The 28,000-nt window shown below is 40.9% G+C and overlaps 1 protein-coding gene across 1 annotated transcript; it reads left to right on the top strand.

Moving 5' to 3' along the window:
• On the top strand, window positions 1-28,000 carry LOC140246660 (uncharacterized). The gene is made up of 10 exons (XM_072325998.1): window positions 1-220; window positions 2,294-2,481; window positions 16,838-18,624; window positions 20,597-20,753; window positions 21,554-21,728; window positions 22,040-22,133; window positions 23,366-23,640; window positions 24,132-24,314; window positions 26,817-27,063; window positions 27,714-28,000. Exons 1-10 carry the CDS (start codon window positions 1-3, stop codon window positions 27,946-27,948), a joined length of 3,561 nt encoding a protein of 1,186 aa, XP_072182099.1. The 3' UTR covers window positions 27,949-28,000.

Raw genomic sequence — 28,000 nt, 5'->3', positions numbered from 1 at the left:
ATGAGGGTAGGGGATCGAGATACATGGCTGGGCATCCAGGAGGAAAGGGGCCGGTGGAGTTTGGAAGGGGGTAGGGGAGGGGGGAGGTTTGCTAATATGGAAGATGATGAGGATGAACAAGAGTACATAAGTCGGGATGCAGCTAGGGGGAAGATACATGCCAGATCATCCAAGTGGAAAGGGGCGGATGGAGTTGGGAAGGGGATAAGAAGGGGGGAAGGTTTGCTCCTCAAAAAGAGGATGAGGAAAAATGAGAGATTGTGTGTGTCTGGATACAGGCTAACATGATGTGGGATTTGATGTTCATATTCTTCTCAAGTGATAGAAAAATGCCGTTGACCCCAACCAATGTAAAGGCCCGCAACAAGCCGAGCAAATCATGCCCAAGTCATGACCTCTTGACCTTTCTTATTATCCGTACAATATTTATCATATTTGACCTATTCCATGGTTCTGATTATCATATTGTCTTATCATGTTATAGTTTGCACTGAGCCAAAGCAATCAATCCACTGATTGGAAGTGTCTGGCTAAATTCAGCCTGTAGTTAATGGGAAGCAAAAAAAGAGAGAAAAATTCCACTTTGCTATATGCAAACAAAGCAGAAATTTTAAAAAGCCGGAAGCAAGGCTCGAAAGAAAAAAAAAAGTGATGCACTCCCTTTAATGCACTTCATTAAATTTAGATACGCAGGGCTTTTACGAGAGTACATCGTCGGTAGTGATTTTTGATGTACTGCTCAATCCCTTGCTGCATAAAAAAAAATGATATTATCCATTTTGTTCTCTTCATAGCATACATGACCCACGAATAGTGCATCTTGATTAAAATCCAAAGCCAGGGATTTCTTTTTTTTTTTTGGGGGGGGGAGATGGGGTGGGGATGGGTAGCACAGGTGCTGTGATGAAGCTGCTCTCGTGTGGCATCAAAATTCTGCTACTCTTGAGTTTGCCTGCACTCTGAAGAAACCATGGTCTTCTACCAGAGTCGTTGGGGGGAAACTTTTCATAACTTGACCCAGATACCGGGAGTAACACCCCCTCTGCCTTGCTTGATTTCAAGGATGCAAGCCGGAGCGGACGTGATAGAGTGTTTATTTCCTTCAACATATTCATGGCCTTATATTGCTCTCTTTTTTTTTTCCTATTTCCCCCCAGAGTTCCATAATTGATGTACTTTTGATAGGCATAATTTTGATTTCGTATGAAGCATTCCAGTTGCAGGCCAATTGTTGATGCATGATACAACACTTCTAAAATTTGTGATTTCGGGGGTGGGGGGGGGGGGATGAGGAAAATGATTTTACTTCTTCACTGTAAGTATTTGATAATTGTTCTTGAAACAATTGCTGCATCTAAGTTTTCAAATTGGCAATATGAGTGCATGGGGAAGCAACTACCAGTACACCATGGCAGTGAAAAGTTATTGCAAGAATCGGCAGTTTTGTTGAATTATAAATGGGAAATTGATATCTTCAAATTAGCAATATATGAAGAGTTTGTTTGCAAAAACCAATAAGTCCATATTTGTCAAATGGAGATATTTGCGATTAAAGGTCAAGAAAAATAAAGAGAATAATAAGAAAATTTTTGCTTCTTTTGACCATAACTTCCAAAGTATACCTTCATATGTAATGACCAATATATCATTTAAAAGGTATTAGTCTGTACTTTATGACAGAGACCGTACTTCAAAATCTTCAAAAATGGACTTATCGGTTTTTGCAAACAAACTCTTCATATTGATTCAGGTTTTGTTTTGTTTTTTGTCTTCGTCATGGGGGGGGGGGGAGTATACTAGAAGTATTTTGTGTTAACATGTTCACTTTGAATGCTGTTAAATTACAATATTTTTGTGTCTTGAAATTTTCAGGAATTATCTCTGACATTCAATGCATACAATGTAGACACAAACTTTTGTGTCATTTTAAATTCACAAACTTTGTTCTTGCAAAATTTGTGAAATTTAAATGCAAGCAAACATTCCTCATTTTACAGTATGTGCTTGCAATACATAAAAGTGACTGCAAAACACACATATGTATTGGCTGTAAGTGGTTGTCTTTGTTGTTGTCTTGGGGCGTGATGATGCACTAAAATATCTGAATAATGAACAGTGCAATTTAGCTAGGTGTGTATTCCTTGTGTATGCCACAAAAGTTTTGATGCATTCTGGTATCACCTGTAGGGAGCATGATAAGACAATGACAATTACTATTGATCTCCTGACAGTTTAGAGTTTCACACAAGTGGTTTTTATGGCTGTGCCCTCAAATGGTCCCATCGATCCTTAGCCTTTCAGTGCCAGAGGCGGATCAAGGGCCACATCCACAAAATGGCAGTGACATCATGTGCAATCAGGTGGACAGTGATAGCAAGAGAGTTAAACATCTGCACTGTTGTCCCCCTCCAGAAGCCACCAGCACGCACCCCTACTCTCCTCCAGAAGTCGCCAGCACGCACCCCTGCTCTCCCTTTCAGAGTGAGCCATCCATATAATACCCGATGTGGGAAAGTTTGGGATCATCTGCTCTCATCTGACAATTTGGCTGGTTTTCTCTCCCCCCCCCCCCAACCTTTTTCCCCTCCACGTCTTTTCCCTTCCACATCTTTCCCCTTTTCTTTGCACCAGTTTGACTTTGAAAACCCCCGTTTATAGACAAAGAATCTCTAGTGTTAAATCAATGTGACTACACAGGCTTTTGTGACTAGAAGCAGTCAGTCTTCCGTGGCAGATATCATATTTTGTTTTGTATCATATGATTGGGGATGGGAGCATGAAGGGGGGGGGGGGGGGGGGCGCTGGGAACAGCTGCATGCTAATTGTCATTCGTGAAGTAATTCTAGGCAGTCACACTTTATGTAGCAGTAATTGGCCTAAATATAAACTGGGACTGTAAGCCTACCCCCAACATTTTAAACGAGCTATCGAATTCAAGGTTGTCTTGTTAGCATCAAGCCAAGCTGTAGACAGTGTACTTGTTTTGACGCATGCTATTCTACATTAGTCATGTACCCCCCACTTGTGATTCTAATGACATTGTCAGAGTCTGATATGAGATAAGTGTCATTCTCCTTGCGTACTATAGATTCGGACAAAGGAAAATTACTTTTGTGCAAAGAGTGCTTCGGGGGGAAAATATACTGAACATAATGAGAGTTGTGCTCTTTGAAAGGACGTGAAGAGAAAATAGAGTTGGAATATTGACAATCTGAACGAGAGGAGAAAAGGTTGGATGCAATATCATATATCAAACATATTGTCGTTTCTGTCAAATATCCCGCAGACATGGATTGGATACAAATGGCCAGAAAAGAGAGTAACATTTATTGTAATGTGCTGATGTTTTGTGATGCAGTACCGAGGCATTTTATTGCCATTGGTGAATTTTCTGACAGCCGGCGGCGATCTTGGTCGGAACGGTTTGCACGGTGACGCCACGTTTGCTCCCGCGACAATTTCTCCTGTCTTATTTTCTCCAAGGACTTGGGTTTAGGGTTAGGGTTGTGATAATAGGGTTTAAGGTTTCAATAGTTTGATGTTGGAAGAAGGGTTAGGGTTATGTTTGTTGGTAGAATTTATGTTTAGCTTAGCATGCAGATATTTCATGGGAGCATTCTGCAGGAGCAAATGTCACGGAACCGCTCAAACAGAGCATATGGAAAGCAACTTCTCAGCAATTTTTCTTGGTTCTGTTCCATCAGAAGGAAATAGGAAAAATAATGGTTGACTGAAACTGTTCTGTCAAAAGTTGGTGGCAAATATTCATTGAATAAATACACACCCATTTCCTTCTTTTGTCCAGTTTTCAGCCTTTTTTTTCCCAGGATGTGTATGGTTATGTCATTGTAGAAGTCTGTGTGCACATGTGTGCCTGTGTTTACACACATGAAAAGAGGAGACGTATCAATTGTGCGCTGGCATCCTGTAACAATGTTGGTCGGAGATGTGTCTCAGTTCAGTCGGGTCTGTTTGCACAGTATCTTAGCAATACACTGGTAGTTCTGTTCTCCAATATTAAGGTGCTGTTCACTTTCCATGTTTGAAATCTGAATGTGATTTTTTTATTATGATTTATGCAACTGCCAACGAACACTGAGTGCTTGTATTCAGCAAGCAAGCAAGCTAAGGACAGAGCTCTTCAAGTCCCTGTCCGTGAGACTATCGGCCATGTGGATAAAAGTGCCTTGCCCAGGGACTTGAACCCAGGACCTCATGAGTGATAATCTCTGGTCTTATCCACTGGACCTACACATTGTGTTAGCATCAAATCAGATAAAGTAGATGGTAAAAGTCTCATCAAAATCAGTGAAGTCGTTGATTTCTTGGGCAGGTATTTGTGGGAAATGTGTGTTGAAGCAAAAGCAGCTCATTCTCAACTGGTTAAGATATGAAGGTTGTGGAATTGTGAAGTTTCATTCAGTGGGAGTGTCTTTAATAGGACCATAAAGGTCAAGTTTTTTGGAACAGGAAATATTGTCACACAATGCCATAAACTTCATACCCATACATGTACAGTTGAACCTCTCTTATCCGGCCTCCCTTTATCCGGATCTCTCTATTATACGGACGCAATCTCGCCGTGATTTTTTTTTTTTTTTTTATAATTACGGGAGGAAAGGGGGATTCCCAACTCCTTGAGAACTCCTACACAAACACACATGAATTACATATTACTTCCAACATTAACATACACCTCTATTTTGGGGTCTGTTACTGAGTGTAACAATGAAAAGGTTGCAGTATACACATTACTACATGTGGTACTACAATGGGCTACATCAGTACATGTGTATGTATATGTACATGTATAAAGCATTGAGTCTCCCGTATCCGGCCAAATCCCTTATCCGGATGAGCCCCGGTCCCGACTTGTCCGGATACGAGAGGTTCAACTGTATAGGGCCTACCACTTTTCTCGATGTAGTATGAATAGGTGCAGTTGTATGGCAATCAAAAGCTCTTGTAATTATTTCTTCTTCTTCTTCTCTTTACAGCTTGTGATTGTTGTTCTTGTTGTTTTGGGTTTATTTTGGGAGGTGGATGAGAAAGATCCCCAATTCATTTTCATGCAGCAGAGCATGTCATGTTTTTGTTCTTGTCTGTGTAACATCTTCTGCATGTTGATGACCTTTTTATGGAAAGGTTGAAAAGGATAAGTAACAGACAGAGAAATAGATAGATATGGAGAGATTTAGACAAAAATGCAGAAAGACAAATATAACAGAGAGAGAGAGAAATATAGGGAGATATACACAGAAATACAGAAAGGTACAGAAAGCAGATATATATCGAAATATGAACCCATGCTACCACATGTAAGAATGCAGCTAAGGTACACGTAGTCTTGATTGATTTTTGTCTAATTGGAGACATGAGAAATGAAAGGGCTCCCTCTACAGTCCCCACAATCACTTGCTGCAATCTTGCTAAAAGTTGACTAAAGATGAAATGGACAATCCCAGTTGACAGTACATACCCACCCCCATGTAAATATATGGTTAGGGGAGTGCCCTGAATGAACAATGCATCAAAGGAATATTACAAGAAAAACAGTATGTGCTGCAGTACCTACACCTGTGTATGTATGCTCACTGAATTTTTAATTAGAAAGGAAATCAGATGTCAAGAAACAGGGAGAACCCTGGAAATAATTTCATTTCAAGGACACAAATCAATTTTTACACAATTCAGAAAGGATCACAGAACATTGAAATGAAACCTGTACCCCAAGAAGTAGCAACAAATACAGTGGTTTTCACCAGTTTTTCTTGATGTATATGCAACATTAGTATCATCAAAGTTGCTGCTACAGCTATGACATACACATGTAGGAATACAATTGACATTTGATTTCTCATTTTGTTTTTTTGCGAAGACGTTTTCCAGTGGGTGAGAGGCTACAGTTCTTTTTTGCAGGTGCTCTGAATGCAAGACGGATTTCAGGTACATGCAGAGCATATTGCTATTATAGCTTCGACCAAATCTTGAGGTTGGACTTTGATCAGTTTTCACCTGGGAGTTCAAATTCCTCATCAGAGCTGGCTGTTTTGTTTTCCTGAAATGTTATGTCTTTTCCCACCAATATCTCCCCTTTCCTCTGAGGTGCAAGAGAGTCCTGATACATTATTTCTGTATTGTATTCAAATTTTTGAAAAACATTTTTTTTTTTTTGAGGGAAATTAGTTGAAGGCAAATCATTTTGCCTCTGACGAAGATTCTGCCAGGATCGAAAGCTCAGACCTCTTTTCACTCCGTATTAAAATTTTGTGCATGCTTTTTCTTTCACAAAAGATTGCCTCAACCACTAGAGAGCTTGTTGGAGGCTTGTTCTACCTAGCAACAACTGATGAATGCTAAGTGAATTCCTGCCCAGGAAAATTAGTTGGAGGGAACAGTTGACTAATAAAGATGGTTTGTTACTAGACTGTAAGAAAAGAAACATCCATGAATTGTAGTACATGTATACAGAAATGGTCTATTTTGTCATGACCTGCCATTCCTTTTCACCTGCAGAGCTTACAAGAAGGATGGCTAGTAACTGATCAGTGGGAATCAGTGGGAATGCTGGGGGATGATTGTTCCAATTCTTGTGGGATTCATTTAAGAGTACATTATATATCTATTGTTGTGTGAAAATTATTTGCTTCAGAATGGTCTCATATTCAATTAATGTGCACTTTAATGCCCTATCACTGTACAGGCATGCTAACCTGGCATATTGAATCAGAGACCATTCTGAAGCAAATAATTTTCACACAACAATAGATATATAATGTACTCTTAAATGAATCCCACAAGGATTGGAACAATCATCCCCCAGCATTCCCACTGATTCCCACTGATCAGTTACTAGCCATCCCCTTTAAAAACGGTCTCTACAGGTGTGTACCAGACTTCTGAGGCAAAGTCATTATCAACTCATCTAATTTGCTTGTATGATTTTGCCCACATCATTATTTTAAGAAGACACAAGAAATCTTGAAGACTGTAGTACTTTCATATACCTCTGACTGAGAAAACTTATGCTCGTCTGCTGGTGTGATCTAGATACTCTATTCATTAAACTCAAATTAAAACGTGCGGTAAAGTTTCTTGAAGTAACTCCCGGGGGTTTATATTGCCTGTTCAAATCATACCGGATATTTATTCTTTAACTCGTCACCTACCAATGGTGGCCTGTGCATAGGCAACATTTATGGTATTTTGACGTGGAGGTCCCTTAGAGTGTTAAAGGCATAATTTACCATTTGCAGATGAAACAAACGCCCAGCTTTAGTGCTTTAAAATAGTTCAAAAATGTGAATTAGGGATAGAAACAACCACTGTGAAAATTTTAATCAGTAAAATTGATGCTAAGTATTATGTGAACAATAGTTATAATATGGTATACCATTACGGTTTATTGAGAAAAATACTGACATCTCCTTATATCTTAGGCTTCATTGCAAAACCTTTATATGGGAGGGTGTTTTGTGGTACACCAGACCTACACATATGCATGAAAGGCGAGATCTTGAACATTTTTCAAATGACTGCTCCCAAAGGTAAACTGGACCTGTAATTTCACCATTACGGATTCCGCTGGTCAATGAGCTCCTCCATCTGTCTTGCTCATAGCTTCCAGAAAAAGGCACTGATTTGTTTGGCAGAGAATGGGTTACTTTAATAGAAATTACCGCTCCCTCCTTGTTACACTACGCTTGTGCATTGGGCCCGGGTGTTCTTGGGCATCCATTATTGATGAGTCGTCGTCAAATTCATTGCAATTTGCGGGCAAATTGGTAGCGCAGGTTGCGCCGGAATTAAGAGTCTACCAGTCGGAAGGGGGGAATGACCTTCCCTGTATTGTATGTATTCATGAGAGTGTCTGTTTGTGTGTGTATGTGTGTGTGTTTTGTCTGTGGTCATGTTGGTTGCCATGGCAACAAGGTAAAACCCAAATCTCCCCCTACGGGCTGTGTTTAAGCTGTGTTGCCAGGCCTGTAAGAGCTGTATTGATAATGCTGTGAGTACTTAAGTCAATAACGAATTACAGTCTGAGAATAGAATTATTACAGGGAGGAAATAATGCGTGTATTTCATGGGAGCAGGGTCACAGAACTCTGCAAAATTTTTTCAGTCTTCGATCAGTAAGATTTTTTTTAAAGCAAAATTGCACTTATAAGCATAATGCCATGCACCACTGAAATACAATTACACATGGTTATGTGTGTACATGAAACAAGCCTAATACTGTAACAGGGGAAATTTTTTGTGGTGTGGAAATTTTTTTTCGTGCACTTTGCGCGACAGACAAAACTAGTGCAAAAATAAAAGCTTGCAAATATCTTTTGCTTGTTATATATGCCACTATGTAATGTCTTAATTCTGTGGAATTAAAAACATGCAAAATTCATCTCACTCTGTCGAGCGTGAAAAATTACTTGCACGAAAATATCCATCTTTACAGAAAATACGTGTTGTATTGAAAGATAGTTAGATACTGATGTAGGTGGCAAACTCCATTTTGTTTCGTGAGTACATACATTTCATTTAGGATATGTCAAATATTTCCTTTTATATGAATATATTTCATTTTTGATAGAATGAGGAAGTAAAAAACACACTCATGCATACAAAAAAACCCTGATAGATATAGATTTGTGATATATGTAACATTTATTTTGGGGAGTGTTGGGAGGTGGGGTTATCTGAAATGATTCCAATTTGTATTTTGCTGAGCTGGATCAGAGTTTGTGTCCTTTTGGTGATATAAACTATTAGCAAGTGAAACAGATAAACAGACAGACAGACACATTAATAGATAGACACACATGTACAGATAAACAGACACAAGACAGACAGACAGACGGACAGACAGATTGATACAAGCAGCTAGGGATAGGGAATGAAAGGGTCAATTAGAGCAAGAGAGCAGGAAAAGCTCATTCGGCGTGTCCCCCCACCCCCGTCCACGGAGCAGTCGATCCTCTGTCGCCCATGTGTTTGCTCATGATGAAGGATCGATCCATACCAATAATGGGGGTATGTGTTCTCTCTTTCGAGGGGTTGTTTTCAAGAGCTGTATTTTCCCCCTGTCTCATGGGATGGAAGCTATATTTGCCACTAGTACATGCTGTGTAACAAATGCCAAGCTAATAATGCTAGCCTCATTTTCAGACTGCTCATACTTTGTCTTTTATTTTGTTGTTTTTCTTCAAATTCTTATTCCTCTTAGATGGAGCCATTATAGCTATTCATGTTTATCCTTATTAATCAGTGGTTAAGTGAAATATGCTTTAGACTTAATTTGATTATTCCAGTTATTATCAATGAGAGTAGGCTTTGTTGGGGTAGTATTCACAGTCTCGGAGTACTACATTGTATTTGCCTTGAGAGTAGGCTGTTAACTTAGTAGCGAGCTTGATCAAGGCGTATAGCTTTACTCCATGCACACTATAGATGACTTGGATTTACATTGACGTCAGCAACTATCAGTTTAAAGGGACGCATCAGCTTCTCTGCCATGCTTCACATCATTTGGTGTATGGATACCAGAACTGAGAAGCAAATTAGCTCATCCATGCACAGGCAGATTAAGTTCCTTGAATGCTGACACGAGACAAGGATTCCTCATTCTCCTCTTCTTTCTTTCTTTCCTCCTTTCCTCCTTCTCTCTCTCTCTCTTCTCTCGTTCTTTCTTTCATTCACTGGAAGCATATATGCATATAATAGATGCTGTCTCGTCCATGTTCGCAATCTGCAAATTGGTGTCTCAGCTATGCATGGCACTTCAATTATGCTATGGGGATTTAGTTGGATTGTATCCTTAGCTTCTGTTCTCTGCTTGCTTCCTTGATTTGAGAACGGCAGACCTCAATGCCACTTTTTGAAACTGATAACGGGGTTTGAACCATGAACCAGAAAATGTAGTCTCCTCAGGTGACTGGTAGATTAGTCTGTTGGTTGCCACGGCGAGTGAAGGTGATACCACTCCATGGATCGTCTGCTGATGTGTGTGTCACTTGGCGGGGGAGGCTGGAGGAGGTCAGTGCTGCCACGAACAATTGACACCCATTACAATCAACCCCGTCCCACAGTCTTGGAAAAAATTCTTCAAGTTCTAAGAGAATATTGTGGCAAAAATTAGCATATTAAATACAACTAAGTGCCTGCATGTAGGCGAATAGCACATCACACTATTCAAATGGGGAAATTTTGAATTTTTTTTTAATGTATCCTTGATTGTTGTGTACATGCACCCTTTCATTAAGCCATGGAGCTAATTTCTTACTGAACTGAATGTGAATATCATTTTTGATGGTTTTTAATTTCAGTTAGTCAATTTATTAGAATTAAGGAAAATGTTTTTTCTTTTCTTGTTCTTGTTATTGTCAGAAACAAAGAATGAAGTATGCCTGGTAACCTTGAGGAAGCTCTCATGTCCCCGGTGGAAGCATCTTAGAGAATGTTTGTGTGCGTGTGTGTGTGTGTGAGAAAGATAGATACTACATAGGTAGGAACACATCAATCCTTTGTACTATTGCAGAGAAAAAACAAAAACAAAACAAAAAACTTCTCTTTACTTCAGATGGCCCAAGTGTTGCCGTGACTCTGATCGGATATTTATTACTGCTGAGAGCCGAGGCTCCGACGCATATTACATAATAAATACCTCATCAGTGACAACATTACACCATCCTCTCTCATCCTCCTGTAAAGGGATGGTATAGTATTGGTGGAGACGAGGATTGGGCTTTTAACTTTTTGCGAGACACAATGTACCAAGAAACCTCTTTATGAAATAGTACAGAGCATGCCATTCTAAGAAGAATTCACATTTTGTTTGTTGAAAATCAGTTTTGGAATGGCTGAGACATCCAAAAAATTAGTATAACAAAGTGATCGCAATAAAAAGTGGGTCATACCTTTTATTAGGATTGCTCTTTTTCAGATATCTTACACATTTCAAAAGCAATTTTCATCAAATAAACATTGAATTCCCCTTGGAATTACATGCTCTTTCACATTTCAAATTGAAGGTTTCCCACTATCCCAACAAAAAATATTAGAAACCTGAAGTCAGGTCTCGACCAAAACTATACAATCCCTTTAATACTTTATCGCAACTGTTACCCCAATCTACCCACATCGTTCTCCCTAGCTAGGTATTAGAAGGGGAAATGCGTCTGTGTTCTGTGGATGACACAACACAGCCAAGAGCGGGATAGAATGACGTGATGTGGATGTTGGATGGACACATTATGCACACACACTATCAGAGATGCTGACCTTGTGTTGGTATCATTGCAGCATTATGAGGGCTGAAAAGGCATTGTTTAAATGGAAAAATGGGATTTTTACCTTTTCTGACAATAGGCATGTGCAAGAACACACTTTTTTTGAAGAAAAACAAAACAACAGTATTGTCCATGAAACCTGTAGTATTTTTTTGCAAAAAAAAAAGAAAAGAAAAAAGAAGGGGCAGTACAAAATACTGCAAAAAGTTACAGTTCGTTACTCTCTGGAATGCAACCAATTTCCCTCAGAGAGAGAGTGTGTGTGTGTTCTGTATTGTATATCACAATACAGCATATGAGTAAGAATAATCATGTGTATACATCAGAGGCATACATCACGGGCATACATCGCAGGCATACATACCTATGAAGGAGTATGCATGCCCTTGATTTTTTTTTTTTATTGTGGCTGCTACTGAAACACTAAATGATCGGTGCTTTATCTATATACATCGATAAAGGGCAATTTGTCAATCAGTTGCAATAGAATCATGTCGTGTAGAAATATGATACGGTGGGCATGAATCCCACCACCTTTTCCCTTTAAAGACAAACAGGTTGAATAAAGTTTACATTCATGTCACATTGTTAATGGCAATGATGTGAGTAGAGTTAGATGCTGTAGACTTTGATACTATGCACCTGTTAGTCCCATCAGTTCCATTTATAGTTATGTTCGTGCGGTTACCCCAGCATAGATGATTACTTGTACTAATGGCAGGTGAAGCCGATTGCTCCTTAAATACAAGCTCATTCACATGCAATTATTGTCAACAAATACGTCTGGTATTTTCTGGTTGGCAAGCACCACTTGATGATGACATGTGATGAAGTGGTTCAAGGGAGGAGGGAGGAGGGGTATTGTATCCTGGATATATTCACAAGAGATGTAGCCAAAAGAAATCTTGATGTGTTTATATTAACGTGAAGTTAGTGTGCTATAACAGTGTTTCCTTACTCCTTGACTTGGACTATTATTGGAGTTACTCTCCCTTAGGTCTTCACATCAAAGTAGCTAATTTCAAAGTTGATATGAAGTTGAAGAAGCTCAGTATGAACTTGACTTTGAATCATGTGTTGATTACAAGGTAATTATGATATCAAAATATTATCATGATTATATATTGATATTATAAGTTTTACTTATAACATTTAGCTGCCAAGTCTCCCTAGTTCTACAAGACGCTCCCTGGAAAAGAATTTACTATCCTAGCAAATTAATTAACTAAATACTCATTCTAATTGAGGACATGAAGTCTTCCTGATTCTTTTTTTCCATTGATATGTATGTAACATTATCACCCTAGTTGTTCATTGGAATCTCCCCATTATTTACGTGGGACTGTTGTCTACCTTGATATCAATTAAAATGTTCAAGATATCATATTTGATGCAGATGTGTAGGTCTGTTGTATCACAAAACATCCTACCATATAAAATTTTTGCAATAAAGCTTAAAATATATGGAGATATCAGCATTTTTCTCAATAAACCATAACTGTAGACGGTTTAATCTGGAAACATTTTATTATTACTATTGTTCACATTTTGCGTATTTAACAGCATTTAACATCGAGTATACGGATTCAAATTTTTACAGTGGTTGTTTCTATTCCTAACTCACATTTTAGAACTATTTTAAAGAATTAATGTTGGTTTTTTGTTTCATCTGCAAATGATAAATTATGCCTTTGACAAGAAAAGGACTTGGTTACAGGTTGGGATATATAATTAGAGACTTTTAATGGTTGGCAAACATACATCAAATGCTTATCGCTTGCCGAGGAGCAAAAGATGAGAAGAAAAGATGCAAGCCAAGCAATATTGTGGCAAAAGATGGTTGAGATTGTGTTGTATTCCGATCAGCCACTTGGGGATTCTTTCACTTTGCCTTTAAAGGCAAGACAGAGTTCACGGTCGAATCGTGACCGATCACAGGGTACGCTGCACCTCACCCCACCCCCATTCCATGAGACACCCCCATTCCACCCCTCCTCCTCCCCCCCCCCCCCCCCATATTCACAGATGACTCTGACCAACCACGCAGGAGGTGGTGGTGTGATGAAGGTTAGGTGTGTGATACCCCCTCTGTTGGGGAGATGCAATTTTGCTGCGTAAGGTTCCTCAACTAGCAAGCTAGCTCTCGAAGGGGCTTGCAACAGCACTCCCCCACCAGAGACTACACGGCGGCGGACCGGTGGAGGGGGGCGGCAGAGCTCGGCGGCGGCGGCCTGAGGAAGCGTCTGTCCCGGGCTCCTCTGTTGTCTGTTGCAACTATCTGCATCTCGTCACCTCGCTCGTTGAATTAATTATCGTGCCCGTGTCTTCGATTCCCAGCCCCATCTCGTCTCGGTCTCCCCTCCGTCTGTGCCTCCCGGTTCTGTGTGGAGACCGGTCTCTGAGTGCATTGTCCCACATATTTGATTAAGGGGCAAACTGCATGCTAATGCATAAACAAGACATACTCTTACTAGCTCCAGCTCCCTCTATATCTTCCTTTCTTCATCTCCCTCTCTCTCCCTCTCTCTCCCTCCCTCTCTATCTCCCTCTCTCTCCGTCTCTCCCTCTCCCTCTATACTATCTCTCTTTCTTGGTTGTGTAGTAGTAAATTTCTTCGGCTGCTGTCAGTTTGCCTTGTGACACACAATATGTCTCCTCATGGACATTTATGTCTCACCATATCTTCAGCTTATATGTTAAGGCCAACCATTCTGTTTTCCTGTCTTCTTCTCTTCCTCCCTCTTTCTCTCTCTCTCTGTCTGTCTGTCTGTCTGTCTGCCCCTTTCTCTCACTTTCTACATGACTGTCCATATGTGTATATGCCTATATATTCCTGATTCCTATATATTCTCATATTCCTTTATTCCTTTATTCCTATACTCTTCTAATATTCCTATATTCTTATATTCCTATCTGCCTATATTCCTATATTCCTATATTCCTATCTTCCTATATTCCCATATTCCTATATTCCTATATTCATATATTCCTCTTTTCATGATATATATATATATATCTATTATCATCATTCTCTTTCATCAATATAATGTACCCATAATATTAGCTATCTCTCTCTCTCTCTCTCTCTCTCCTCTTCTGTGCTGGGGCTGCTGTAATGAGCTTGGCAGATTCTAGTTGACATTTAATCAGCTTAAAGGGGCTATTGTAGATGAAGTTATATCTTCAACTGTGCCACTCACAATGCGCAAAGTGCATTCTGTCACATTATATCTGCCACATTTTATCTTCACCAGATTTTCCCCAAGCTCACTGTATATATTATTTTCTCTCGATGCTGTACACGATGCTGAATGCATTTCGAGTCATTCAGAAAGCAATCCTCATTAGATTACATTGACAGGTCAGTCACTTGACATGAGCTGTACAGCATGTACAAAGTATATTGCAGTACTGGTTTGTCATGCCCACACACATATATGTGCATATCTATGTATATTTTTGCCCTTTTTTTTCAGGTACCGGTACTTTAAAGGTAGAATCTTTCCTTGGGATATTCTACCAAATGTTTTGTGAGAGCGATGAGGAGTTTATGGTGTGGTGTGATTACTTTGAAAAAAACAGAAAAGCAAAAATCAACTTTCATTCCATAACCTTTTGCAGCAAAAAAAAAAAAAAAAAAAAAAAAAGATAAAGAATGAAACTGCCATTTGTAACCAAATATTCTTACAGCATATGGCTGCACAGTAATTCTATCAGGAAAGCAGCATTTCTCAAACAACTTGGGACCTGTTACACGGAGATGGATGCAATTATTGCAAGATGCTATCTAAAAAAAGACTCGGTTGCCATGGTGATAACTGCAATACTCATATACTCATATATAATACTCAAAGCTCATATGTTACACGGCTTGGTTGCTGCAATGGGGAATGCAGCTCATTATGTATTTTTTGATTGTTTTAAACTTAAAGTGAAAAAGAGCTTGAAGGAATGAAAAAACAGCTTGGCTTGTTATATGTCTTGGCTTTTACCATGCTAACAGCAGTTATTGGTTGGGATTGTGATAATCTGCTCTATGAAATAAACTATGTGGTATAAGATGCTATGATGCAGACTGGGATCTGGGTTGAGTGTCCTCTAATGTACTAATGTGGATGCAGTGAATGTAAGAAAGATGAGTGAAACACTCAGTGAAATTTTTGGTTGAATCGGATGCTGTTCACAAAGTATGTATAGAGAGGACATCACACAACAACATCAAAATCTTTAAAGAAATCTTAACCATTGCGTGATTCATTCATTCATATTTGTTTTTTCAAGGTTTCCTTGAGTTTTTCACCATTAGGGAGCTTTAGATTTTAGACGCGCGGACGTTCAAAGGGAAAAAAACATGGTCTTAGCGTGCGCAGTAGCGCACGTCAAGTTACTGCGCACGCTCAGACCATGTTTTTTTCCCTATGAACGTCCGCGCGTCTAAAATCTAAAGCTCCCTATTGTATCTGCATTTACTGCATCCACATCCATACATGGGGGAAAGTGCCCCTTTTGATGAAAGTCTAATTCAAGCCATTGAAGACTAGAGTCGAGAATACCTGGGCAGGTGTCTACAGGAAACGTGTGTTATGGTAAAATCAGCTCGTCCTCAATGGGTTACTGTAAAACGAGGAATGTTCACGTGCACTTTAATTTCACAAATTTCGCGAGCGCCAAGATTCATGAAATTAAAATGCCCGTGAAAGTTCTTGTCTGCACTATATGCATTGAAGGCCAGTGGCAGTTCGCGAAAATTTCATGCCACGAAAAAGGCCGTCGGCTCCAATTCGCGACAATTTCATGCCGCGAATGTTTTACAGTAATACAATTGCTCCTCAGGAAGAGACTTGTGCTTTGTGTACATGTACACAGTTCAGTTGTACAAGAGAATCTTCTTCTTTGGGACCATGGGTCTTGCTAACAAATCATGCAATATTTATGCCTCTATTAACTGTATAATATATAAACCCAGTATGCTACAATTCTTCACCATGGCATTTGTGACCTTTTGCCTCTCTCTGTATGTTCATGCGCATCTTGTTGCTGACAAGCCTGTATTCATTCTGTGTGCCCACTGTTTGGGCAGATCACTTTTAATACATTCACTGGGCTGCGAAAAACTTACATCTATTACAAACTTCACATGAATGCTGTGAATTCTATGAACTCTCTCCATTCATTGTTATACGCTGCAGAATTGAAATGCAACTATATCGGTGATTACATCCATGTGATCTTCATACATCTGCTGTAACCTTATGAGCATTTCATTCTTGATGCATCTTGCCATGTATGAAGTATAGATATGTCTGTATTTTGTCAAAATAATCAGATATTTATCAGCTATTTACTCAAAATTATATTCCAGTATGATACTTGCATATTGAGAATGTTTATTTGAGAATATAAAAAAAAAATATTGCCCATAATAGCATGCTAGACTGACTAACAGATGAAAAATGAAACATTTTTTTGCTTCACATCCAATGAGATTGAGAGTGAGGCCATGTGAGAGACTGCCACTAAATATCGCCCTGTATTCATCTTCTTATCGTACCCAGGGTTCTTCGAAGCGGAAAATGGGATCAAACACTGAGCTCGTCAACAGCATCCTCAGCAAGCTAAGGGAGAGCAATGTCGCCATGGAAACCCTGGAGCTGGCCCGCTCCCTCGGGAAGCGCTCCCGCAAGGACGTCAACCCAACCCTCTACCGGATGCAGCGCAACGGCCTTATCTTGAAGGTGTCGCAATCACCTCCAAAATGGGGCCTCAAGCGCGAGGTGACGGTGGGCCCCCTGCACGGCACCGCCGGCGACGGTGACTCTGTACAGGGTGCCGATGAGACGGCGGCTCAGGAGGCACTTGATATTGGCGACGGGACGCACCCGGGCGTCGAGGTTAACGGCATGGACATGGAGAGCGGCGGTGATGTTCCTGTCGTCGAGGGATCTGACCATTCCAGTCACGGGGGTGCGGGAAGGGCGCACCCGCCCCTGTTAACAACGAACTACAATGGAGCTTTGCCCACCCCTGTGGTGGACCCCCTTCCGTCGCCCTCAAATAACTCCAGCTCGAGTGACGACTCGGAGGTAACTGAGCAGCCGACAGTGTATGCAAAGCCGCCACCACCGCCGCATGAAATGGCACAGAACTTTTCAAGACCGTACACGCCTAATGGCATGGACCACCGATTACTGCTTGCATTGAGGGAGAAAACGGACTCTATTCACTCCAATGACCTAGCCAAGCAGCTCGGGTACCGCACCAAAAAGGAGATAAACCCGACGCTATTTAGTATGCAAAAGAAAGGACTTGTTCGCAAAGTGTGTGAATCGCCCCCTCTCTGGGTTATTACCCCCTATGGCAGGCAGGTGGTGGAAGTTGAGCAGGCGAATGCGGTCCAAACCCAGGGGTCTCAGTTTGGTCCGTCGACCAGCACACCACAGCCTGGAACGGTGCCTCACTTCAGCTTCAGCAGTCACTCGGACCAGCCCCAGGCTGCGCCGGTCCAAGTGCCCCCAAGTCCCCACTCACTGATTTCGTCCAGCGGTGACCGGGGAGCCTTTATGAGCAGCGAGAGAAATGGTGCACAAGGCGCCCCGGGCCCAGTCGGAGGTGGGGAGTACTCCGCTCTCCTGCAGTCTACAACTGACATGGAGATCAAGGTACTGTGTGCTCTCAGCAACCAACAGGTCCAAGGAACACTGGACATTGTGCAAAACGTTGGCTTGAACCGTGGCAAGGCCAAAGATGTGAATCCGTCACTCTATGGCTTGGCCAAGCGGGGTTACGTCACCAAGGTAACCGACAGTCCCCCGACGTGGTCCATCACCGAGAAGGGACGGGAGACAATCGCGAAGGAAAAGAACTCGCACGGGTTGAATGGCGTGACAAAACCGTCGGAGGTGAGCAGTCAGGTCACCAGCGTGACACCAAGTCCAGTCCTGATTGCTCAACCCCTGAACTCTACCGCTTCTCCTGGAGTCATCCCCCCAGACCCTAGGACCATTCTCCAGGGTTGGGAAAACAGCCAAGGAGCCGGTCTCGCCCCTACCATCCCAACTCAGGTCGCGCCCATCCGTGCCACTACCATGCCTTACGTCTCCAACTCCTTCGCCACCCCGTCTCTTGCCACCAACAGCAACAACCCTGTTGCCCCCAGCCCCTTGCCGCAGTCTTCCCACGTCGTGTCGGCAACAGGGTCGTCTTCGGGTCAAGCCATCAACAACGAGATGTTCGCGGCCATCAACAAGAACCCTGTCAGCGCGCTGACGGAGTACGCCCAGGCCAGGCATCTTCCAGTTTCCATAGATCTGTTGCAGCAGTCTGGACCACCCCACAACCCAAGGTACTTCCACCCATTCTGCATTTGAGATACCTCCAAGTCTGCACTATTCACTCGGAGTACGAAAGTTCTCTCAGATGTGGCCGCAACAGAGGCTGAAAATTACATGAAAGAGATCTGTATTCAGTATAACTGGGCCTCAGAAATAACTACACGGGCCAAAGTGGGCCTAGGGTTAAAAAAGGTTGAGAGGTGCAGTTCTAAGGATACCCCACTTGTCCAAAGAACGAAGGGGGCATGGTAGTGGGTAGGGGGTCGACAGGAATGCCTCCACATTACTTGTCTGCATCAAATTATGCTTTCTTTGTGGAACATTTTATCTGGGGATTTTTTTTTTCTGAAGTCTTCTTTGCCAACTATGTTACCCATGAAAAAATCTCTTGAGAGAAATTTCTACCCTGTATACACTAACATTATCAAGCTATGTTCATCTTTTATCTCATGTGCTCTGTACTTTTATGTTGTTGCATTTGTTTTCTTTCCCTTTAGACAGTTCTTTATCCTTTCATGTGATGCCCATAGCTGAAAGAGGCCGTAATCGGGTCAGCTACACTCATTTGTGAAGATTTTACGGTATATAAATGTAGTGCAGGTACCTTTTATGGCCTGCCTTCGTGAGTAGCGTGAGAATATGCAGTTTTGTGCAAGATTAATTGCCATCATTTTGTATAATGTGGTTCAACAAAAATATACTTACAGTGTAGTGTGCCCAGGGCAGGTGCTGAGGGGCTAGACAAAAGTAACGACATGAAATTTGGCGAGTTGTGTGCAGGTGAAAATATAAGACTGAAATGTGTACTGGGCATATATTTAGGAGCTTTATTATAAAGTCTTCAATTTCCATGAACATCTGGATATTATTTCCCATTATGCATCTCTTGATTTGTTGGGGATTAAGAAAGACAACAAATGCCCTGTCCTTATACATAATTTTCTTGCAAATGTACTCAAAAACAAACATACAAACAAACAAACTGGGGAGAGAAAACACAATCACTTAGCAGAGATGGCCTTTATAGTGACTGATGAGGGTGGTAGATGATTTTACAGACTCCAAGTTATCATAATCCCATTTACTAGACTTCGCACGTCTACCAGCTGATATTATGTGGCTGTAACGGAGCTTAAATTTCTGATTTGGACAAATTGTTCATATTAGTGGGTCCACTGAAATTTAAGATGCTGTTTAGTAGTATGGTGACTCACTATCATAAATTGTCAACTTTCCAGACTGAACGCTGTGATAGTAAGATGCATGAAAATAACTCCCCAGTTTGCAGCAGATGGCATTGAGTTTCAACCATTTTTTTTTCTTTTGTAGTTTAAGGGTTAAACAATAATATTTCAGACACTCTAGTAATATGTAGGATCATACAGCTCATCAGATCTTCTAAACTGGAAATATTGTTAAACAGTGCATTTGAACTCTTAGCTTTCTATGACCAAAAAAAAAATGTTTTCAACATCATTGTCTTCAAACAAATTCCACTTCGTGTAAGTCGTGGGTAGAATGAAAATTCTTCATGATGAAGTAGATTTTTTGATCTAAACCTTCTTGAATATCCCCCTCCCCCCCCCCCCCAAAAAAAAGAAAAAAAAAATGACATGAGAAAGTTGAAAAGGTTTACAAAGTTACACAAGGAAATAAATGAGAAAAATTATTAAGTGATTAAATAGACACGAAAAGATGATTAGATATGAATAACCATACAGATGAAATTGTAAATGCAGTGGTATAATTTATTCTCCATACATTTTGTTTTCTGTAGTATGAAAGTCCTCCAATGCTGTATGTGTGAGCCAAAAATGTATATCATTTTCATCCTTCTCCTCAAATCCAAATCATAAAAGTAATGATATAATTCATTCTTTCCACATCAGTTTTTCTATATATGGTTTAAAAGTCTTCCCATGCTCGATGTATTAGCCATTAAGTTTCTACCTTTTGTTTTTGTGTCCCTTTCCCCCAATCCAGGTTTGTTTTTGCAGCGTGTGTGGGTGGTCGACGCTTCCAGCACGTCACCAGTCGCAGCAAGAAGGACGGCCGGCGCGAAGCGGCTGACATGGCTCTCCGCATGCTGGTGGCAGAGGGCTCCCTTCAACCCAAGCTGACTCCCATGCCGGTTGTTTCCGTAAGTCAGCTCCACATACTGTAAAACCAGAAATTCTTGCGTGCATGAAACTTTTGCAAATTTCGTGGGAAGCGAAGATTCGCTAAAGTATAAATGCATGTGAAAGGTTTTGTCTACGCAATGCACTGAATGCGAGTGGCAATTTGCAAAAGTGCCACGAAAAATGGCAGGCCATCAGCTCCAATGTGCAAAAGTTTCATGCACCGAATATTTCTGGTTTTACAGTAGTTGGATTTTCTTGTCATTTTATTTTTAGGCGTTTTAGGTACACTCATTCAGGTGGATTCATATTGACTCATTTCTCGTAATGCTCTCCTACCTGTAAATCAAGATCTTTCTTTGCCAAAGTAGAAACAGTAAGTGCATTCAAATCATAGTGACTGAGGTATGAAATACCATGATAATTTGTTGGCACCATTCTTATTAGGGAAACCCCATAGTAATAGAAAACATTGGTAATTTACTTGGTACCATCATGATTCATGGAATACCATGGTATTTCTGGCGAATATTGCGCTTTGGCATATCTTCAGAGGGAAAAAGACATGCTGTGTTTCAAATCCAGAGAGAAATGCATTGCTAAGTGATCGGGAGCATTTCGTGGCATGATTCATAATCAAATCTCACATGCATGTGAAGTTATGTGAAGTTTGAATTAGCACCCTAAATGAATGAAAAAATAATAACGAAATATTTTGCAATGTATTTGCATTCACATGATGGGTCTGCCAAGAGAGGGCTCTGCACAAGTTCCGGACTTTTATCTCCTCTTCCTTTCCTTTTTGATAAAAATTTTGCAGACGTCACCAAACAGTGGGACGACCTTCTATGACCGCATCGCTGCCTTAAGTCATCAGACGTTCAACTCCCTCGCTGCAGGCATCCCGGACAGCATCAGTGGCCGGAAAGTGCTGGCAGCCCTCATCTTGAAGCAGGGAGAGGAGGACGAGGGAACCGTCATCAGCTTGGGAACAGGTGGGAATCATCCTCCCGTTGTCATGGCGATGAGGAAAGGAGATGAGCTACCAGTGTAGCCTTGGTGTGACATGAAAATTGTCTTGATGATCGGATGAAGAAAGTTTATTTGTCTCGATGTGCGAAGGAGAGAATTTGTAAGCAAACCAGCGTCTTGCAACACTGGTGCTCTTTGCAAGTTATTTAGTGCTGAAACTGATCCGATGGGCATCAATCTTATTTCCTACTTGTCTTGTCATGTAAGAGAAGTGCAATATCTCAGTAATTAGTTTTAACTTCATCATCCTCTATGTTTTGCTTGTGTTGCCTAGGCAATCGCTGTGTGACGGGAGACAAGCTGAGTATGGAAGGCAAGACGGTCAACGATTCTCATGCAGAGATTATCACCAGAAGGGCTTTCATGAGGTAAGCTCCCATCCTGGGAGAAAGAAGAAACCCGAAGCATCTTTTAAACTAAAGATTCCCCTCTCCTTAACTGCCTACCAAACTGTAAACCCTGATTGAGCAGACGTGCACACATTATGAGTGTGAAGCTAAAATTGGGAAAGAGAAAGCTGACTTTGAAGCAAAAGAAAATGCATCTTGAGCAGGAGACACACAGCTAGAGTTGAAGAAAGTCAAACTTAAACGGGAATAGTAGAAGACTTTGTGAAAATGGCGTCAAAGCTGGAGATCTCTCTGCCAAAAGCAGGAATAGTAAGAGTCTCTTCTGCTGTGAGCAAAATGTCTCATCTACTACAAAGTGACATGCAGATGAAAGTGTGTCAGTGGGTCACACTCAAGGATATCTAATTCTACAGTGGCTATGTTACATGACATTGTGCATACCTGAGAGTAAGCTGCATCTCCACTAACATCACCAAAGTTTTATCTGTGCATTATTTGTTTTATAAAATGGGTCTTAAAAAGTACTCTTCATTTTCCTTCATAGGTTGAAATCCAAGATGTCCAAAGAAATGTTCAAAGCACACTGAATACAAACTTAAAATCATTTACAGTAAACTAGTGGTTGAGCATTCCCTTGCAACCAATTGAGTATGCTGTGCTAAAGAAATTTGTGCATTGTGATGTCAGTGAGAGTGCCTTGTGCTTTTTCTTTGCACACTTTTTTTGCACTTCTGTGCATTAGCATTCAACAAAAAACATGCACATGTGATGAACCAATTTCTTTATTATGGAAGGACACATCACATTTGATGAAGTTATCAAATAAACTCATTAATCAGAAGAAGTTATAAACTCTTTTCTTCTCCATGAAGTTATATAATAAATTTTCACCTTTATACAATGTCGGACCCTATATACATGTACCTTTCTTCACTGACTCGCACCATTTTATATATCTTTTGTCCTTTATGTTGTTTTCTAGTTTCTTCTATTCCATTAATGTAACCATTTTTAGCTGTTAATCTTGGAATCGGAACTAGAGAGACCAACAGTCTATGCTGATTCCCCCCTGATACTGGGATGACTGTTCCAGTGTTGTGTTCTCTCTTTTGTCAAAAATGTCAAAGTACTTTTTTCCTGTATTGTTTGTATGTTCTATGTATAGTTGTTGCTTCTTTGTATAGATGCTTTCTATCAGAAGTCAAAGTAGATGTGATATGAAATTAAATTAAATTCCCAATTTTGTGTAGGTTTCTGTACGGTCAGCTCCAGACGTACGTGAAGACGCCGGAGGAGACCTTCCTCACCCAAGGGGCGGACGGCAAGCTGCGGCTGCTGCCCGACGTGACCCTTCACCTCTACATCAGCACCGCCCCCTGCGGCGACGGGGCGCAGTTCTCCCGCACCGACGCCGGCGAGAACGAGGAAGGGCCAGAGGGGACGATGGACTTCAGCGGGTCGGCCAAGCACCTGCCGACGTTTGGCAAGACCAGCCAGGGACTGCTCAGGACGAAAATGGAACAAGGTGAGGAATTTGACGTAATTTTGCTCTGCTATGATTAGATTTCTGTATTTTCTGAGCAAAATAACAATTCGCATTCATCAATAGACATTTCTACATAAATGTGATTCTGCATAATTCAATTAAATTCAGTTATACTTTATTTCTGTCCAACTCAAGGTAATACATGATACAAAGTAAACATTTCACAAATCATATTGTTTTAACAATTTTCAAGAAGTGTTTTAACAAATTGTAAGGATTTGTAATTATAAATATACCCTGTTGGTACATGAGGTTATATCTTCACAAAAATTGACAAGAAATCTAAGTTTTAAATTGAGAAGTCTGTGAAGTAGCATCATTAGGCTGATCATAATCAAAGCCTCTAAAGAGAAAATGGATGATTTTACTAAGGCCAGGAATATGTAAAGGAATGTGCATTATTTGGGGAATAATTATGACGTGTTTATGTCTTTATTTTCCACCCCCCCAATTTTCTTTGACCACCATAGGTGAGGGCACCATTCCGGTCAATACTCGCGAGTCGGTGCAGACCTGGGACGGGATCATGCGTGGAGAGCGCCTGCGAACCATGAGCTGCAGCGACAAAGTCGCCAGCTGGAACCTGCTTGGACTCCAGGGGGCGCTGTTGTCCCATTTCATTGAGCCCATTTACCTGAGTTCTATCACACTGGGTGAGTGAAAGTACCTGTCTAAATGAAATCTTTGCATTAATTCAGCCCCTCTTATTGTGCTTTGTGTCCCCAGCTGGCATGCCCGGCAGAGCGCTTGTTTCGCTAATTTGCGCCGATATCTTGAAAATTAATTGTCAACAAATAGAGATTACCTGTAGGACTATGTAATCCTCATAATCCCTATTGTGCTGCCATGGCTTCAATCTCTGTTGGAATGAGGCACATCGCCATACTTGATTGAGCTTTTCTAATCTACAGCAATATCTAGCTTAAATGGATTCCTGAATGATGGTAGAAGCTTGTCATGCCCATCTAAATCAGGGGCCGCGGGACATTTTTCAGTGTGGGGGGCTGCGGGACCGGAGGGGGTTGTCAAGGTCAAGACCGCCTCCCCCCCAGCCCCCTCGGTTCCACGGCCCCTGTAAATGCCTGGGCACGTGAATGGTTGACTATGAACATAGGTATTATGAAGCTGCATTGTGCAAGGAAAGTCATTTTTATGCCTCTGCCCGAAAACTGCCGTAGGCATTATGTTTTAGAGTTGTCCGTACTTCAGTCCGTATGTCCGTCCCCATTCGTTTATTTTATTATCATTTTTTGTGTGTGTGCAATAGCACATCACAGTCAAAAGGTCAAGACATTTCTTTTTTCCTTCATTGAAATTAATCAAACTGTGATTTTTTACACATGCTTTCTGCTATATCATACTGTGTTTCATTTAGCTTCTTAACAGGTCCATCAAATGTAAATCTTTGTGGCTTTGCTTAATCCATGAATATACATTGTAACTTAGGAAAATTACCCCTGTAAGAAGTGGTATTGCAGTTAAAATGGTATCTCATGAGCAGTGACAGGTTATTGGAAATGATCCTGACGTATGATTATATGTTGAATATAACAGTTATTACCCTTTGGATTATTTCAAGAGTTTATCTTAAGTAAACCTAGTTTGACTGAGATATTAGAGATCTCATGCTCATATGCAGTTGGCATTTTGCCTGTTGCATACAGACAGACAGACAGACACAACTTGACACAAGTACAACCAAACAGATGATTAACTTTTTTTTTGTTTCTTTTTTGTTACTTTTTTTTTTACAGAAACCTTGTACTGTAATTTTCACAATGTATCTAAATATGGATACAATTCCAAGCAGCATGTAGACAATAATGATCTCGTGAGAATGTTGACACACTGGCAGCTGATAACCTGTATGGCACCAGGTTCATGTTTACTGAACCTTTTAATACCAAAGTGCCATGTTCATATTTACACATGTGCACATTGCATCAGAGAGCCACCTGCCTGGTTTAACTCACAAGATGCATACAGCCTTTGTCTATTACACCTTGTCGATCTGGGCAGATGGCATTTTATGCATAACGGCAATATTCCTCTCTCTTATTAAATCTTTGCGTGCCACGTTTGCAGGCCCGCCTCAGCTGACGGCTTTGCACATGTTGCTCAAAGGCACAACAGCGTGCAAGCAGATATATAGATAGCAGTATGCCATGGGGTACATTGAAAGTATCATACATAGCTATAGCTTTGTCCTAAATTTTATTTTATTTCCTCTTCAACTTTGCTGCACTACATTATTAGCCTAAATATGCTTCTAAAGGAAAGATACATGGCTTGGAAGAACAGAAAGCTTTCAAAAAGTGTTAACGTGTTGCAGTTTCAGAATAACATGGCACACAGTGTGTTTACGCCATGATACACAGAGTTTGTTCCCCAGCAACCCCAGCTTTAAATGCTTACCCATTCAGAAAAGTTTTGTTTTGTTTTATTCCTGTAATTCTAAGTACTGTTCGACTGTACTATTTTGCTGTGAATAATGTTACATGTATGTGAGCTAGGTGTCCAATTACTAAATCTAGTACTTGAGTGTTAGCAGCTTAGCACTTTAAAAAGTCAGTATTGTTGCATTAAGGATAAAAGAGGAAAATACAATGACAAAACAGTCAAATTGCCTTGATAATCATAGCAATATATGTTGTACTTGGAAGATACTTCATCAAGGAGTTTACTACAGATTTTATATCGATGGTTTATAATTATTCTGACCCTGTGTTCTTTGCTGACATACATGTACACGTGTACAGGCAGGTTCAAATTTCAGGCTCTTTTATGAGCAAACTAGCTTCAAGTACTGTAAATGTCGAAATTTCCATGCGATTAATCCTTTTTTTTTTTTTTTTGGTGGTGGTGCTGAGCAGCTTAAACAACATATTCGGGGTTTCAAGAATTTGCACTGTGCAATTGTTAACCCATTCAACATATGCAGAGAAATTGTAATATTTTCATGGGTATTAGAATTGGTGCTGTTGAAAACTAACCCAAAGTACATGAAAATTTCCACATTTAGAGAAGACAATTTTCAGACCCTTTCTGCTCATCCTCACCAGCATCCCTACTCATAGTATGTATGCGAGATACTTGTTTAGCGGTGATATCATTTCACGAATTGCTCTTTATTGGATTCGTCTCTCCGTGTTTAGGTTCCCTGTATCACCACGGCCACCTGGCGAGGGCGGTGTGCTGCCGGCTCTCCTCGGCCCGCGACAACTTCACCCCGACGGAGCTGGACAACGTCTCGCTGCCGGACGAGTTCCACATCAACCACCCGCAGCTGGGGTGCGTGAAGGCCATCGACCCCCCTCGCGGGACGGAGAAGACCAAATCCCTCAGCATCAACTGGTATAAGGGGTGTGAGAAGCCGGAAGTCACCGATGGTACCAAGGGAAGGTGGGTCATCCAGTCATCAGTGGATGTTCTTGCTAGGCGATGACATCTATTGTCCTTATTGGGTCAAGAATCATGAATCCCATCCCCACTCTACCACATACGGGAATAGTAATGATAATAATAATAATAAAAATGATGCTAATGATAATAGTACTGTAATAATAATAATAATGATAATAATAATAGTAATTGACAGTGCTTATACGGCGCGTAACACATAGTGCGTAATGTCCCTATACGCTCAAAAAATGGAAAGATTAAACGAAAACATACAATTCCAAATACAGTGATAGTACAGGAATATTTGCTATACCATAAGAGAGACGTAGTAAAAAATTTCACCAAATTTATTCTTTTTTTTTCTTTTAGAATGTAGTTTCCGCGTTTCCTGATGCAAATTGGTGATTATTGTGTTGATCAATTTAGTAATTTATTTATTTATGAATTAATTATTTTTTTCATATATCCATTGATTGATATGTTTATTTATCTCAGGTGTGCATGTTATTCCCAGGTTTATAATGGCAGCCAATAGACAAATACCACATTATACATAGAATGACTGAAAAAAGAAAATACTGCAACAATGAATTCAAAACACAGTAATGATCAAGCATCTTCTGACCTTTGACTCCCATCTTACCTCACAGGATACAAGGTGTCCTCCAGTCCCAGCTGTGCAAGGCAGAGATGTTCAGCGAGTACCAGCAGACGTGCAAGCTCTTCGGCCGCTCCGACCTGCTGGCGTGGCGGACCTACCACGAGGCCAAGCGCAGCGCCGAGCCCTACCACGCGGCCAAGGCCTACCTGAAGAGCGTGCTCAACCATGCCAGCTACGGGACGTGGATCGAGAAACCCATTGAGGAGGAGCTCTTCCAGAATTGACGATGAGACTCGTCCCTCCGCATCTCGCCTCCGCCTTCCCCCCAGCCCCGCC

Source organism: Diadema setosum, chromosome 3 (assembly GCF_964275005.1).
Source record: "Diadema setosum chromosome 3, eeDiaSeto1, whole genome shotgun sequence".
Classification (NCBI taxonomy): domain Eukaryota; kingdom Metazoa; phylum Echinodermata; class Echinoidea; order Diadematoida; family Diadematidae; genus Diadema; species Diadema setosum.
The sequence above is the reverse complement of the archived record's forward strand: the minus strand, read 5'-3'. Positions and strand labels throughout refer to the sequence as shown.